Source organism: Lepidochelys kempii, chromosome 10, assembly GCF_965140285.1.
Source record: "Lepidochelys kempii isolate rLepKem1 chromosome 10, rLepKem1.hap1, whole genome shotgun sequence".
Classification (NCBI taxonomy): Eukaryota; Metazoa; Chordata; order Testudines; family Cheloniidae; genus Lepidochelys; species Lepidochelys kempii.
In genome coordinates this window covers 71,887,250-71,904,007 of record NC_136389.1, presented here as the reverse complement: position 1 = coordinate 71,904,007, position 16,758 = coordinate 71,887,250, and the positions used below count along the sequence as shown (strand labels likewise).

Sequence of the window (16,758 nt, the reverse complement as noted above, 5' to 3'; positions counted from 1 at the left end):
CCACCTTGTATTTAGCTGTGACACTCTGAATACATTTCCCAGACCCGAAGAAGAGCTCTGTGTAAGCTCAAAAGCTTGTTTCTTTCATCAACAGCAGTTGGCCCAATAAAAGATGTTGTCTCACCCACCTTGTCTCTGTAATATCCTGCGACCTACATGCCTACAACAACATGGCATAAATAATGACAGTTAGAAGCCCTGTTACCTGGCTTGCTGGCACAGCTAGATGTAGTTGGACATCTAGTTGCTATCATTTTGCCCACAATTAACCGCACCCCCAAAACTATGCATTTGCAATTAGTTGTGGGCAAAACTTTGAGTGCAGTTTGGGTGGCTGGTTTTAAGTGCCAGGCTCTAGATACCCTCAGAGAGCACTTTGTCTTTTAAGGGTACCTCTGAAAGGCTCCAATGTTGCAAAGTGCCCGGAAATCAATTTATCCTCCTCAGAAGGCTGAGTCCGTCTCTACCAAGATTTGAACCTGTGGTTACAGGGATTTGGCATAGGTCTCTAAGCCATGCTCTTCAGCTGAGTCAGTGACACACTATACTGGTTTTACTTGGCAAATGAGTTGTCCGCTTTTCTTGTATTGCTTTGAGTGGGTTTAGTCCTCATAAAAGTGTGAGTCAGAGATCTGGCTAGAAGTAAGCATAATGCAGGCACAAGTGGGGCTGGATCTCTTCTTCCCTCCCCCCCCCACTTTGCTGATTCACCTCAGTCTTGATGTGCAGTAAAACATTTTTGATGTGTCTGCCAGTACGGGAGGGGAGGGAAGGCTCCTCTTGAGCACAGGCTGCCAGTCCTAGTAAACTGATGTGATGTGAATATGTATCAGCTAAGGACTTGGCTAAGAGACCACCAGACTCATTTCCACTGGTGACTTAAATGGGATTGAAAGGCGGGTCTCCAGGGGGAAAGGGACAGATTGAACCCCTTTGATTGACACATTTTAATCACCTATTGGATGATTTGGGCCCACGTTATGCCAATGTGCTGCACTGGCTTTGTTTGCATATGGTTCTATGATAATATGTTAACACACCAACCTAAGAAGAGCATTCCTGTTCCCCGCCTTTATAGGTCTATCAGGGATAACATCAATGCCTCTCTCTCAGCCTCTCCATGCATGCCCTTTGGGTTCTCACATGGTCATACTGAAGCTGCTGTGGGTAATTAATCTGTTAAAAATTCTATTTGATTGTGATCCTTCCAGCCCTTTCATCTTGATCTGAGTGACAAGCTGTCACAGCCTGCCTCAGCCATACTGGTGACATCTGACCCCAGAGAGGGAATTGATAAGAATGGAAAATATCTTTCTGGGACCTGATTTCAGCCTTTGGAGGTGGTGCTACCTATGCGCTGCCCTGAAAAAGAGCCACTGGTGCTTTGTTTGAACATGAATCAAAATGTATGTCCTCGGCAATGAGTAAAATCAGCCCCTCCTCTGATGAGAGATGTATTCTGGGGGCTAAGGGACTGGATGGCTCAGAGACCACCTGATTCCCTCATGCTTTGTATCACGCATACAGGTGTAGTTGGATTATGTGGCTATGAAAGAGACAGAGAGAGGTGCCTGAGCTGGGACTCTTTGCAGCAGCCCTTTGTAAAGCCCAGTGATTCTTCTTTTCTGCCAAAAACAAACTTATTGCGGCACCAACAAATACCCCAATGAGGGGTGGGCGAGAGGCAGGATTTATATTGGGAGGCATGGGGGATGAGAGAGAATGAGCATCAGTTTAATCCCTGCTTTCTGGGTCTCATTCTTCTCTGGCATTGGTTTTACACTGGTGTAGTTCATAGGTTTATGGCCAGAAGGATCAGTTATGATTATCTAGTCAGAACTCCTGCATCGCACGGGACAGAGATCCTCTCTTAGTGACATCTGCATCACGCCCATAACTGCTGCTTGAGCCAGGGAATATCTTTTAGAAAACACTTTTGTGACTTTAATTCACCATGGTACAAGTGAGAGAAGAATCAGGGTTGATGTCCGCTGAAGGCAGTAAAAGGGCAGGGGCCCAGTATATTTTCAGCAGTAATGGGTGCTTTGTGCTGTTAACAGTGACTTGGCCTCCATCTATCTTCTGTCTTCATCCTTTTCTCTTTGATTGTTAAAACCCATAGAAACCCATAAAGCTTCAGAGAAATATTCTTTAAATAGGCTTAATTTCTGTATCACTTATTTGTATGTGGGATCTCTTGCTCGCTAATTACATCCAGCAGAATGGCTAGAGTCACAGAAAAGATGTGATTTTTTTGGATGAAATATAGAGCTCCCTTTAAAAAAAAATCCTGGTAGCTGGAACTGAAGCAAACATTAGCGAAGAACTTGTGGGTAGAGTGTGAAGAGAAATTAATGTTCAGGGCATCTTTGCCATCCTTCGGCATTCCACCAAACCCACATCTGTGCAGAACAGCTGGAGCGCCACCTGCTGATGTCGAGGGGGTTATTGCAAACTGTAAGCAGGCTGGAATTAAAGAGCTCATGATGATGGGTATTTATGTGTCAGTCTTGGACTAGCATTGGCATGAAAATGCCAACAGCAGCTGTGGCCTTGCCCAACCACATTTCCAGGATCCATAAATCACTGTTTTTCAATCTTTAAACCAAATCTCTATGCAAGTGCCTGCACATTTATGCTCAGTATTGTTGGGCCACCAAGGAAATGATTATTCAAGGCATTTATCTCAGATGAGATCTACCTCTTGTACAAAGCACCTGTCGCCATGGTGTCTAAGTGACCCTTGAAGCTAAGCGCCATGTATCTAAATGACCCTTAACTGTGAAACTGTATTTTTAGCAGGATGCTTTGCTGACTATATAAATCCTGAGAGTGAAGCATGAGTCCCTCGGGTTGACAATAAAATACAGCCTGACAATATGTATAGCTTGAGTGTAGTTTATTCCCTTCACTTCTCCGGGAAATGTGCTTCGAGCCAGATGATTGTTTGTAGCAGCACCCAAAGGGCCCAATCAGGATCAGGACCCTCATTGTGCTAGGTGCTGTATAAACACACATGACGGGGCTGGTCCCTGCCCAAAGAGCTTGCAATCTACACTCACTTGTTGCATCTTGTCTTTGTGTAATGAGCAATAGGAATGGGGAGGGGGAGAACAGGAGGGGGGCCATGATAAGATCACGCTATACGCTAGCTATGTGCAGAACCTCATGGTTCCCAATCACCTTTATTTTCTTTCAATAAATCCTAGGAATCTCCATTAGCGCTCTACTTAGCCATTGTCAGTGTGAGGTCTTCTCTAGGCATCATGGCAGAAGGGAGTCTAGAAGAGGCATTTGACCAACTAAAGGATAGAGGCTTTATGCACTAGTTTGAGGTAGGTGTCCCATGTGTAAGCATGGAAAAAGCGCAAAGACGCCCATGGGAGAGGTGGACAGGTGGGTGATTAAAGCTGTAGGAGTTGGATTTGCACAGATCTCTTGGTTCGTTCCCTGCCTATCCAATCTTTGGCTTCCCTGCTGTCTTGGAGCAGTTTTAAGGTTGTTTTGAGATTTGGACACCTACCCAGTGGAACTGGGCTATGAACTTTCAACTCATTTCACCCATGCCATCAAATAGCCTTCACATAGTTTCACTTTTCATTTTCAAAGTGCTGTACAAACATCTGTTTAATCCTTCGGTGTTTGGTTATGATGGGTTACTTGCTATGGAGTTAGATCAAAAGGTGATATTAAGGGAGCCAAACAGGAATGATAAAACAATGACACAGATAAGAGTCCTTGAGAAAACAATGGGGAAGCTGTTTATTGGGGAATACCCTACCTGGCTTCACTCAGGCTCAGAATGGTTTCTTATCAAGGCTTAAGCCTAGGATCAAAAGGAGGATATCAAACACTAGAGGAACCTGGGCCTAAAAAAAGGTGGAAGTTGAGAGAGTGGTCAGAGTGTCAGCAAAAGCAAAAAGCTGGCGGGCTGGCAAGGAGACAGAGAGGCAGAAACAGCAGCAGGGGGCTCTGCTTCTCACAACCCAGAGATGGAGGTAACTGAAATGTAGCAAAGCTTGCAAGGAAAGTTTAAGGATTGGGTAGAGGCAAATATGCATGTAGACCTTTATTGTTATTTTTGTTTACTCTTCCCTCTGTGTGCTTCCCACACATGAATACATAACACTTTGTTTTGAAGAAGCGGTTGCTGTGTCACTTTAACCACCTCGTTGGTCTAGGCCAACCCTCCAGGATTGAAAGATTAATTTTTAATTAAAGATTATGTCATGTGATGGTATCTCCAGGAATTCATCCAGCCAAAGTTGGCAACCCTACGCTGGTCACAGATTGCCAGAGTGAAAGGCCTTACAGATGCCAAACCAAGCTGGGCCTGTGGCATTAATACAGTTGGTGAACAAGGGAGCTGCGGCCCAGAAAGTCAGGTTAAGAGAGGGTGGACCATGTGGTTCCACCCAGAGTGAGGTGCAGGTAGTCAAGGTTGTGCTCAAGAAGCACTAAAAGGGGTTTGTTTCATACCTATGACACTAGTATGAAGCACAGATGAATTATCTCTATTTTAAAGATAGAGGGACTGAGGCACAGAATTAATCAACAGCTTGCCCAAAGTCACACCGTCAGTTAGTGATGGATGCAGGCAATGCAGTGGCCTGGATCTGCATGGGTGACCTAGAAATAAAACTTCTTTTCTTATTATTCATCGTCTGGGGTGCCCAGTTGTGCTGGATAATCCAATTTTTATTTGGCACACAGAACAGTGGCATTCTTTCTTGGTTGTTGTTTATGGTTCCTACACTGAATTTGCAAGAAGCATTTGTCTATCTGGTTAAGTTGTGCTCATGCCCAGTTATCAACCCTGCTGATTTGGAAGCACTTCAAAGCCCTTTATTCTTCAGAGTGGCTGTCTCTGAAGCCATTGAGGGGTTTTTTGTTACAGCGCAGCATTTATTATTATGTCTTTTAAGATAGGGCAACTTTAGTTATACATTTTTTACTGAAAGGTATAAATGAACCCCTTTGAGAGGGTTGTTTTTTAAAATCCAGTGTATGATCTTAGTGATTTATTGCTGCAAAGAGCAGATAATCAGTCGGCAACATCTGGACAGGTCTGTAAGGCTTTTTTTTTTTTTTTTTTAAATCTGTTCTTTCCTGAGACAAATGTAAAGTTTTGCACTGGGCACGCTATCAAGTTCTCTGGTGTAGCATGTGCTCACGGCTTCATCTTTCCTGAGCTTTACAGCCTTTCCCTCCTGTTCGTGTCTTTTTTGTTCTCTCGCTCATGCACGGTTTATTTTTCATTATCCTTTCATTTCCCTTGTCCCAGGTTCTTCATCTCATTATTTCTTCTGATGCCAGAAAAGGGGCTGTTGGTTTACCATATGGTGTTACTAGGTGACTGTGTCGTACCAACACCGGTTGTCTTGCTTGCTAAAGTTCTGTCAGTGTATCAGTCTTCTTGCCTATCCCTCACTGAATGTCCTTCCCTCCCCTATATGACTTTCGGTTGTGTTTCTTTCTTTCCCCTTAGAATGTTTTGGGTGTTTGAATTTGTTCATAGCCCCAGATATTGATTATATTCTGGGGAGACTTTGCCAGGCATCAACTCAAAGACACTCTCTCTTTTACTGGTTTACATTCTCATGGGAAATACTGGACTTGATCCTCCACTAGCATAAATCAATGTAGCTCCATTGACTTCAATTTATCTGAGCTGAATAACACCAGCTGAGGATCTGGCCCAATATCTTTATTTTCCAAATGTCTTTTCTTTACTTTGCTTGTGTTGCACCTAAATTTAAAATGTCTGACCCTATATGGAGTACCTGTAAAATACACGCTATACGACGCACAACAGACTATATATTTCATTTTCTAAAATCCTTTTGATAGATTGTGGTTTTTTCAGAATGGAAAATGGCAAGCTTCATTCTGCTTAAGTATAATTACATTCACACACACACACACACATAAACAGGCACCAGCTGAGTTCGGGCCTGCTTAGGTTGCCAGCCTGGGACTCAGGAGACACAGAGTCAAATCCCTGCTCTGCCACAGACTTCCTCAGTGACCTTGGGTAAGTCACTTAGGCAACTGAGGTGTAGAGAGACTATGTATAAAACAGGGAAAGTAGAACTGCCCTGCCCCATAAAGGTATTGGAAGGATAAATGCATAAAATATTGTGAGGAACTAGATGCTACTGTGATGGCGGTCCTACAAGCACCTTAGCTAAAAGGAGAGCAATAGTCACAGTACAGACATGTAGTAAGAGACATTCCCTGCCCTGAAGAGGGAGCTAACATTCTAAATAGGCAGGAGAGACACAGGGAGGGGAAGGGATCAGCAGTACCGGCCAGGTAAGAAATGGATTCTATGTGCACCACTGGAAGGGATACAACATACAAATATTTATTCTGGTGATCGTGAGATGGGAACTCCTCCTGGATTATTGAATACGAAGGTGTCCTCTATATCAGTGCAGAAGTAATTTTTTGCTACATTTGGAGAAAGGTCTCAGATTTGACTTCTGTGGCCAGTGCCGTGAGGGATTAATTGCCATAGAGCAGGCACACGGGCAAAGAAACATGGGCCTCGGTTGTCAAAAATGACTCGTGATTTGAGGTGTTCAACTTGACGTGTGGTGAAGGGGCCTGACTTTCAAACAGTGCTGGGCACTCACTAGCTTTTTGATTAGCTTTACTTGGAAAAGGGAGGTCAGACAGCGTTTGGCAGTTTGCAAGTCTCCGGCACTGAGTGATAGATTTCAGTATTGCCTGGCTTAGGTAGGTGCTGACAATTTGTGTTAGTCAAAGCCCCTCTACTCTCTTTTACCACCCAGGAGGGACGTGGTCAGATGGCTGTCGGTACTTCCAGGGTTTCTTCTGGTGGGAAAGGGCTTGCTTCTTCGGGGGAGGGTGCACACTGTGTTTGTGGCTCTGCCTTCAGCTGGTTACACTAATTGGCTTGTGAAGTCCTCCCAGAAGTAGGTGATCCTCTGTGGAATGTGATGGTTCCTATTAGTGGGAGGTACTGGGCTTTGGGCCCAAGTGAGGTCTGGGTTTAGATGGTGATTTACTGCCCAGAAAAGTGTGCAAAACGAGTCCCTGCTGCCTCTGTGGCAGAGGGGAGATTGGCTGTCTCTGACTCTGACATAGCAGTGTCATAGATCTGTGGAGGTTCCTTGTGAATGTTCGATGCTTCATTTTAGATAAGCCCCCAAAAGTGCATAAGTGCATCCAATGCCTATTGGAACTGTCCCGACCTCTTAGGTCTGCCAGATGGAGCCAGAAACACTGTGGGTACAGCTTTTCTCATGATATTCGGGGTTTTGGCGTCTGGTTCAGGAATCACCCAGGAAATGCAGAGGCCAGTGCACAATACATGCATACACATAATATCAAACCCCAGTCATGACTCATATTTGGATCTGAGTTCTGGATGACGGTTTGAGCTGGGCTGAGATTTGCTTGGAAGTTGTTTCCCTGGTCCCTACTTGAAAACTTGGGGGAAAGGCTAGGTAATCGGTGTGAGCAGTATAGCCCATTCCAACAGGTGGCAGTCTAACACACTGAATGGTTGCATGTCACACTGAACACCTTCCATCAGCTGCCTGGCTGCTGTCTAATTCCTGCAGAAGTGATGATGACTTTCCTGCTTTTTAATTGGTGAGACTTTAGTTGCAGAAATGCTACCATGTTGGCTTTTTTTTTTTTTGCCCTGTTTGCTGTTGGTGTGTCTGACAGATTAATTTTCACATAGGTAGGTTTGTAAGAGAGGTTGGCCTGGAACATTAGGTGCTGGCAGGAGTCGGCTCTGGAAGCTTTCATCTTCTCAGCTGTTGAGTGGACACACGATAAATAGTCGTTTGATGAAAATAAAATATTTATTTTCTGCTGCAGGATGATAATTGGCTCAGTGTGGAAGTTAATATGATTTATTTGGGGATTTGTTTATAAAGAGATTATATTGTAATGAATCTGTGGGCATGAAGGGCCTTGTAGATGTAGTTATCCGAGATGCTGTCGGCACCGGAACTTCTTGGCAACAGTGGGGCTGGAGCTCTAGTCCTCCTGCTCCAAAAGCATAGGCTGATATAGGAGAATCTCTTCTGCTGCTAGCTGTATGGGGCCTATGCTACACAGAGAAGCAGCTCTGATTCCATACATTTGAGAGCAGAGGTGCATATACCCACCAGCCATGTCATCGCAATATGAAATGGGTGACATACTGAAGCATTTGATTGTCCTTACTGTGGTTTTCAGAGTGGGCACAAATTGATCCAGCTCCTGTTTAAAAACAGACCCACTCACCAGCTTTGACTTGGCAGCCTGCTGGGTCAGTGCATTGTTCAACCTCTCACATAGCTCACCTGGACACTGAAGCGCATCTGGTTCTGAACCTGAGACTCCTTAACTACTCGCTTTCTCCCTTCTCCTAAAGCACTGTCAGCCCAGCAAGAGCCAGTGGAACGCATTAGTTGGTATTTCCCTGTGAGCAGAGCCAGTGCATGTTGGTAAGGTTTTGTTTTAGTGAAGGCAAGCCAAAGTCATTGCTAGGAAGAAGAGACAGCAATCAGGACAGGGGAGGGTAAGGAGTGGGTGGGATTTGGGTTTCCCAGTGGAGGGTAAACTCTGATAGAAGTTTAGTCCATTGTGGCATCTCTGCATCTTGAATCTAGCACGTGATTGCTCTCCTATCAGTGACACTCTTAGGTGAAATGACCCGTTCGTTCTTTTGAATTATAGAGCTGTCAAAGGCTAGCAGCTGGGAGCTTCGGCAGTGATGGAAGGTCAGAGACAGGGCAGAGATGTGGGGACATGAGAGGACTGATGGATGTTTTCATGCACTCCCCATGTGGGTTTGGGACAGTTGCAGGGAGCTTGGTTTGACTACATTGGCACACTTAGCCCTTTGTGCAGTGACTGTATGTGTGTGTATTTCATTGTTTCCCTAAGAAGAAGGACACAGTTAAAGGGGAAAATCAGGAGTGTCTCACTCCATCTCCCCCTTCTGCCTGTATTTATTTAGCTGGGAAAAAACACACATCTGAGCATGCAGTTTCACGGTTGGCGCCTAGTGAGGCATAAAGGTCAGTGTCAAGAGCCCTCAGCCACTGTCAGAGTGTAAAAGGCCCTTTGTCAAAGTTCTCGGTTTTACAAGTATATTTTGTTACAATTTTGTATCTGTTGCCTATAGAATCCTGAGCTGTGTGGGATTGCTCACCCACTGAAATACAGCTGTCTCTGGGTGAGACGCAGCAGCTGTTCTGCTACAGCAAAGTTACACAATTTCAATCGGGGAAAGAATCGAGAGGCAGTGTTGTCTAGTGGATAGGGCACTCATCTGGGACACAGGAGGGCCTGGGTTCTAGTCCCAGCTCTGCCACAGATTGAGCTGTGTAGCCTTGAGCAAGTCACTTCACATCCACCTACTTTGTCTATCTAGATTGTAAACACTTTGGGGCAGGGGTTCTCTTAATATATGTTTTTTCACCACCTACCACCATGGGGCCCTGATCTTAGCTGTGGCTACTGTAATACTAGTGATTGATAATGATAAAGGGAGAGGCCGTTTTTCTTTTTAAATTGACGCCAGAGGGGGGAATGTTTAGTTTAGCAAAATGAAATGTCTTGAGTTGGAATTTGGCCAGAACCCTGGAGCTGACACATCTTATGATGTACATGTGTCTGATGACCCAGGTGGCAGAAATATATCCCCGTGTCTGGTCTGGATTTGTTCTGAGTCAGTGATGCAGACAGAGGGCTCAAGGGAAACAGTTCAAAGACTGAAGACTTGTCTCATTTCTTTTGATAGGTGGGTGTTTGTTTATTTTTAATGGTCAGTACAGATTAATGTAATGTTGAGGCTAGAGAGCTAATGCTGGTCTTGTTGGATAACTGAATCAAACACAGAGAGCCTGATCCTCAGCTCCATCAATGTGAGTGAGGTCCTGCCAATTTGTAACAACTGGAGATCTGACCCAGAGACTGGAAGACCAAGGTTAAAAAAAATTATTGAAGAAATTGACACTATTTCTCCATTGTTTTTCTTCCTCCAGGGCTGCCACTGAGGTACTAGCAGCTTTGCTGAAATCAAGTAAGCGCCTTCTCTTTATATTCTTACTGACCTACCTGTCTGTGCTGTGCACGTAGATAGACATGTCCCATTAGGAATGGATACTTTCTTCTCCAACTCAAAGTACCCACACCACACACACACACACACAGAGCTCTGAAATGCAATAGACCAAAGCAATCTGTGTTGAGAAATGGGAGGGGACAATATGTAGCATTTATTGTATGTCTTGCCATGTTTCCCCCTGTGTCTCTATGATGATGCAGGTGGGAAATCATAACCTAGACATAAGGGTGCAAGCTCCTTAAGTGAAATGACTAGGATGGCAACTTGTTCTGATTTTTTTGGGACGAGCTTAGAAGAATTCTGCAGACTGTCATAATGACACCACTTTTACTTTATTCTCCCCCTGCTAGCATCTCAGGTCTCCACTTGTGCTTGAAGCCTTGCAGATCTTAAAGCTAGCCCTGGTACTTAGAGATTGCCTTGGTGTAGCCAAGCTCTGGCAGGGAGTATCTAACACTGGCAGTGTCTGGTCCGTGGGGGTTAGGGCTCTTTTAGCTTGGGTCCCCTTGTATGTACTCCTGGCCTGAATGTTCCTGAAGTGAATGTGTTACCCTTTTCTGCCTTTATCTCATCCAAAAACACTTAGCTTTTTATTACCAGGATTTAATAAAGCTTTGATTAAGAAAGAGTGCTCTACTATTGCAGACAATCTCCTCTCCAATAAATCACAATGGTGTATTGTTCTCTCTCTCTTCCCCCTCCTCCCCGTCCCCTTTACTCTTTCTCTTCTTTGTCCTTTTTGTGAGCATTAGGAATAAATGCATTTGTGAAAAATTGTAGGCCTGGAAGCAGTACTTAAATGAGCATGCTGCAATGGGATCATGTCTGAGTCGCACCGGCTCAAGTGATGAATTCTCAAATAATGCTCTGGTATTAACCTTGCTGCCTAGATTTAAAAGTCACGTTATTGCAACGAGGAAACACCTTCTGGTTCAGATACTAAATCTTAATAAGGGGGTGATGGGGCCACTCCAGAGCTGCCTTCAACTTACAAGCAAAATTAGCATTTAGAGAAGGAGGAATTCACGGAGAGGAGGGGAGCTGCAGGGAGCGTGGAAAGCTCAGTTGGCAACACAAGCCTTTCTGCGGCACTCCTGCTTGATGGTCAGCATCTGGGGCTGTGAAGGGAGACTCTGCTGTCTCAGTGGTGTTGATGGGACCAGGCTTCCTGTTCCAGCGCAAGCTCCCACCCTATTTGCGATTGCACAACGTTGATGTGGTAACTACAGCAACCACTTAGTGGAAAAGTGACATTAGGAAAGTAAGTGGTAGAGTTTTAGCTGTTTTTAAAAAAATGTGATATAACTGGAACTAAGGAGGCTGAGCCAGCACCATGTGATCAGCTAGCTCTGCCCAAACCACCACCAGCGGCTCTGTGGTTCATCAGTGGTCCACAGTTGGAGGTCACTGGTCTAGACCATGATTTTGGTTTCTCCTCACTCTTAGTGTCTTTGGAGGCTACTAGAAGAAAGTAAATGTCTACAAGCATTAGGCACTGTTGTATGTGAGAATTGCTTGTGAAGACACAGGCTGAAATCAAACGTGGTGGACCTCACAGATGTGAAAGCTGTGGGCTTTGAGCTGGACGGGAGATGGAAACCCTGGTGCTAGCTGCAACGATGAAATCGGGGTGTGTATGAGCACATCGGTTATTCTGAGCCTCACTAAGGCCTTCAAAAGTGACCTGCTTGTGCTGCTGCACTGGGACTTGATCTTGCTGGGCATGAGGATGAGATCACCCAGAAAACAGAGAGGTCAAGAATGCATCCATTCTTGGTGGTCCACCTTCAGGGTTGCACTCAGTGTCTCCAGCTGGAGTGATTCTCTGCCTCTGGCTACACAGATCATCTTTGCAAGGATCTCTTAGGCCAGGAGCCCTTCTCCTGCTTTTGGCAGGAAGTCAGAAGGAGAAAGAATCCCCTATAGTTTTAACAGGAGCAGGAAGATGGCAGTGCCTCTTCCTAATGTTTTCATGGTGATAATCTCCCTGCCTCTCAGGCTTCCTCTAGTCTGCACTGATACTTTGGCCAGCTCTGAGCAAAGGGCTACCTGTAAGCTTTGATCTGTGGCTGAAATCTCACCTCTCTCTGTCCAAACAGACACTGATGGGAACTGCTCACCTGCAGCTGTTTAATACTGGGGAGCTATTGGGGAAGTAGCTGAGGGAGCAGGATCTGTCTGTGAGCCACAGAAGGCAGCAGAATATCAGGACATTACCAGTCTGTCTGGAGCTGGGAAACTATCTTGACTGGTAACTATCTTAGAAGTGAAAGTACCAGGTTTGCCAGTGAAATGGCTGCTGGGATATCTCGTGGGGAACACCTGCTCACAGGTATGGAGATCATTGATCATTACCATCTCTCCTGCAGCACATGGTCCCCCTCACATGCCTCATGAACATGACCATGTTTCTCCAAGGTATTTGCAAAGGGACACCCTCAGCTTGAGGGATTTTGGAGGTGAGGCCATTCTGCTTGTTATTTTTATAGCCATATCCCTGCTCAAACCTGCCTAGGGCTCCAGTAAAGGATCCTGCTCAGGCAGCAAATGTGTGTTTCTTGAAATTGGTGCTTCACCCACAGCTGGGGGAAAAAAGCCTGCAGCCCCGAAACATGGCCAGAGAGAGCCAGGTGCTTTTCTTCTTGAAAATGTGAATGGAAAGGAATTATAGACATTTGGATGACTATTAATGTAGGCTCAGAAGCGTGTGTCACTTCTAATGCTGCAATAACGACTATATCCTTTCATAATTAGGATTGTAGATTACTTATACAAAATAGATTTTTCTCGCCTGACAATCAGACCATCTCACTCTGCACTTGGAATCTCGGTATTGCCAATGTCAAACATTCAAAAAATCACCAGTAAGGCCCCTGAAAACCATGAGATTGGCTTAAAAATCATAACGTCAAACATACCAAAAAGTGTGTAATTTTAATTTGCCTTTTGGTTTTTAAGCCTTTAGGCTGCACTCAAGGCTCATTTTCATATGTTACTCTGCAACCCTGAGGATACACATTTACTTTTTTTTAATATGAAAGCTGAGATTCTTCTATAATCACCTGACTCCAGGAGCTGGGGCTTTAAGGGAAATACCAAATACTGCAAGACTTATGGTAAAATCATGAGAGTTGGCAACACTGGCATCTCCTCACTGGCTTCCCTTGCTCACTGCATTGACTTTAAATGTCTTGCCTTTGCCACCAGCCGCTGCACTGCTCCACCCTGGCCTGCACCTTAGATCTTATTTCTTAGCATGTCTTTCTCTCTACCCGTGACTCTAGTCTTGACATCCCCTTCATTTCCTTCTCCCATACCTGCCTTCATGCTTTCTTCTGAGCAGCTCCCTTGTGCCCAGAATGACCTCCTAACCACTGTGTGCCAGGCTCCCACTGTCTTCTCATTCTGATGCATCCTAATGATTCACTATCTCTGTCGTGTCCACAAACAGAATAAGCAAACACAAATCCTGTATTGGCTCCTTCCTCTTTTGTTCCCATGCATCTTCTCTAACTGTCTACCTTCTGGACGGTAAGCTCTGCAGGGCAGGGCCCTTCTTTTATTTGGGCCTGCGATGGGCTAAGCATGTTGTTGGCTGTTAGCAAATAACCATAGTTGGGAGGCTGAGTGTCAGGAGAGCATCAGTAATTCTTCTGTAAGGACTTGCGATTGAGTATGTCAACGCCCTTCACAAAATTAATGAACTAAACCTCACAACCCTGGTGAAGTGGTTTATTGGCCCTCTTGTACAGATGGAGAAACTGAGGCACAATGAGGCAAAGTATCATGCCCATAATCATGCAAGCTAGTGGGAGAGGTGGAGATGGAACTGTGACCTCCTGGCTCCATGCCGAGTGCATTGGCAGAACAGCAGGGAAGGGAGAAGGGAATCTGTGCTGTGAGTGACTCCATCCCGTGGGATCTTTTGCTTTGGTCAGTGCCGAATTCATGCCAAAAATAAAGTAACTCAATGCAATTTGTTGAGGGTGGGAGAAATAGTCAATCTAAAGAAACAGTCTCAGGCAGCTGCCTTTTTGGGACTGTAGGGTTAAACGGGGTAATTCTGAACATTCTTCTTGTCCCCCACCCCCATGACACAAGCCAACTGCCTCACCCCAGCACCACATGATGGTGCTGTTGTTATAGTTATCCCAGGTCCCATCAGTGCTTAATCCAATATTTATTTTTGGTGAGTAATTTGTTTATCAGCAGGTTATTTTAATCTAATTTTGGTCATATTTGTTATACCCGACTATCTGCACTTCCCAGTGTTAGCAGCTTGCGTGTCTTTAAGGAAATTAGCTGGAGCCAATCTCAGAGGCATTATTGAAGGGAGAGGGCTAGGGAAACAGACAGAGACCTTGCTGCATTGCTTGCCTAGTGAAATTGTAATGAGCACTTTAAAGAGACAGGCTGCGATGACCTCCTGAGTATGTCTCTTTTATCAAGAGGATTCTCTGATGCAGGCAGCAGTTATTGCAAATGACCTTTCCACCCCCTCCTGGTTTCCTCTCTCCTTATCCTCTTGCCTTACCTATTACCTCCCAGCCATTCTTCTCCTTCCCTAGTCCTCCCCCCTCTTCCTCCCTGGTCCTTTATTTAACCACTCACACTCTTCCTTTCATGAAGGCATGAGGATTGTGTGCCCTCGAGGGGACACATAGGTTCCCCAAGAAAGAGAAGAAGGGAGTTCTATTAAGCAAACATTTCATAGCCTGCCCGTCAGGGATGGGTGTGCATCAGAACTGCCCATATTTTGTGGAAGGGTCAAAATTAGAAGCTGGATCTCAGTTTTGCAAGTGATGGCCCCACCTTTATAACAGTGTGAAGCAAAACCCTTGATCCGCCCCTTTCCCCCCTGAATTTCAGGATGTTTATAATCCCAGTTCCAGTTTTGGGGCTGTATTCTTGTCTCTTCTTCAGAGTATAGTCATTCAGTGTAACTGGGTAGAGTGAGGGGGGAAAGGAAGGTTGGGAATGGATGTCCCTTTCATTTCTACTCCCCAAGATTGTTCTTCTCTCAGAGGTTTCTCAATGCAGATGTACCTACTGTCCCAGAGTGGAAGGATGGTTTCAACTCCAACATGGATAGCTCAGCGCCCATCTGTATTATGTCCTGAAGGATGAAATAATGGAGTTGAGTTGTTGCATCATTTTGTTTGTGTCTCTGTTAGTGATGAGTTGGCAAATGAGGCATGCTTATCCTGATGGAAGGACTGTGTTTGTGTCCCCAGTGATGGGTGGACTTCAGAAAGTTCAGAGATGGAGTTTGGAGAAGTCCTTCAAATTTCTGGATCCTTATCTGAAGTCTCCAGACCACTTCAGTCTGAAAAACTGGATTGGAAATTTTGCGCAAACATTATTTCTCATGGAATTTCAACACTTTGGCTTTCATCCAGAAAATGAAACATAAGGGAGAAAAATTAAACCTTTTCAAATTTTAAAGATTTAATTGCCATTGGGGATAGTTCTGTAGTTTTGTGGGGCATTGATTTGCTCTTGCTTAATCTTCACATGTTCATGATGCAACAATGGCCAGTTAGTGGAGGGTTCTCATGTCATGCTATATCTTTGTGTGAGATACCATCTTGGCCAACATCAGGGACTGAAACAGGGACCTTCAGAGCTGAAGGCATGAGTCACTACAGCTGGAACTAAAGCTCATAGCTGAAACAGACTCATCTCCTGGGTGGACTGGGCACAGAGGGAGATGTGTACCGCATCCTGACCAGTGGGATGCATTTGTGTCCTCTGTCTTCTCGCCATGGTGTTGAAACCTTAGTGACATTGCAGTCGGATGCAGCTGCTCCAAGAGACGAAATAAACATTGCATGTCTTTAAATGTCATCCTGCAGGCTGGGTGTGCAGGTTGTGGGGCAGAATCATGGCTGCCCCCTGAATACTGGGATGGGTGGAGAGTCACTCAAGGGTGGCAGGTTTGTGTAATTTTTGGTGGTGCCCAGAACAGGTCCAAGTCCCACCCCACCACACCTGCCTTGTAAGCCAATATATATATTTTTAAAATAATGTAAAAATATAAGGGCTCTGGGGTGGGGCTGATGATGAGGGGTTTGGGGTGCGGGAGGGGCGCAGGCAGAGGGTTGGGGTGCAGGGGTGAGGGCTCTGGGATGGGGCCGGGGATGAGGGGTTCATGATGCAGGAGGGGGCTTAGGGCTGGGACAGAGGGTTAGGGTTAGGGTACAGGGGGATGAGGGCTCTGGTTGGGGCTGGTGATGAGGGGTGTGGGAGGGGCTCAGGGCTATAGCAGAGGGTTGGGGTGCAGGGGGTGAGGGCTCTGGCTGGAGTGCGGGTTCTGGGGTGGGGTGGAGTTGGGGATGAAGAGTTTGGGGTGCAGGCAGGCTGCCCTGGGGCTGGGGCCAGAGAGGAGGACTCCCCAGAGCCTTTTCCCCGATGGCAGCAGCGAGCTGCGGGGGAGGGCCCCCCTCTTCCCCCTGGCAGCACACACACCTTGCACCACTGTCACTGCACGTGCTCCTAGGACCCCTCTCAGGTCCAGGAAGCCCCCTTGTCTCCCCTGCGGTGGGTGTCGGGGGGGGCTGCCATCACATGCTCCCCTGCTGCTGCCCGTCACTGTAGCCTCACTGCGGGTGGGGCATGGGGCTGCCCCTTGCCCAGCGTGAGGCAGGAGCGGTGACTGC

The 16,758-nt window shown here is 45.8% G+C and overlaps 1 protein-coding gene across 1 annotated transcript in view; it reads left to right on the top strand.

The window, feature by feature from the left end:
* The window catches only part of AGBL1 (AGBL carboxypeptidase 1), a 356,531-nt gene that overhangs the window by 21,953 nt on the left and 317,820 nt on the right, over positions 1-16,758 (top strand). Inside the window, exon 4 of the mRNA XM_073304655.2 lies at positions 10,017-10,054. Within this exon, the coding sequence (XP_073160756.1) occupies positions 10,017-10,054 (38 nt within the window). The remainder of the gene's footprint in view (positions 1-10,016; positions 10,055-16,758) is intronic.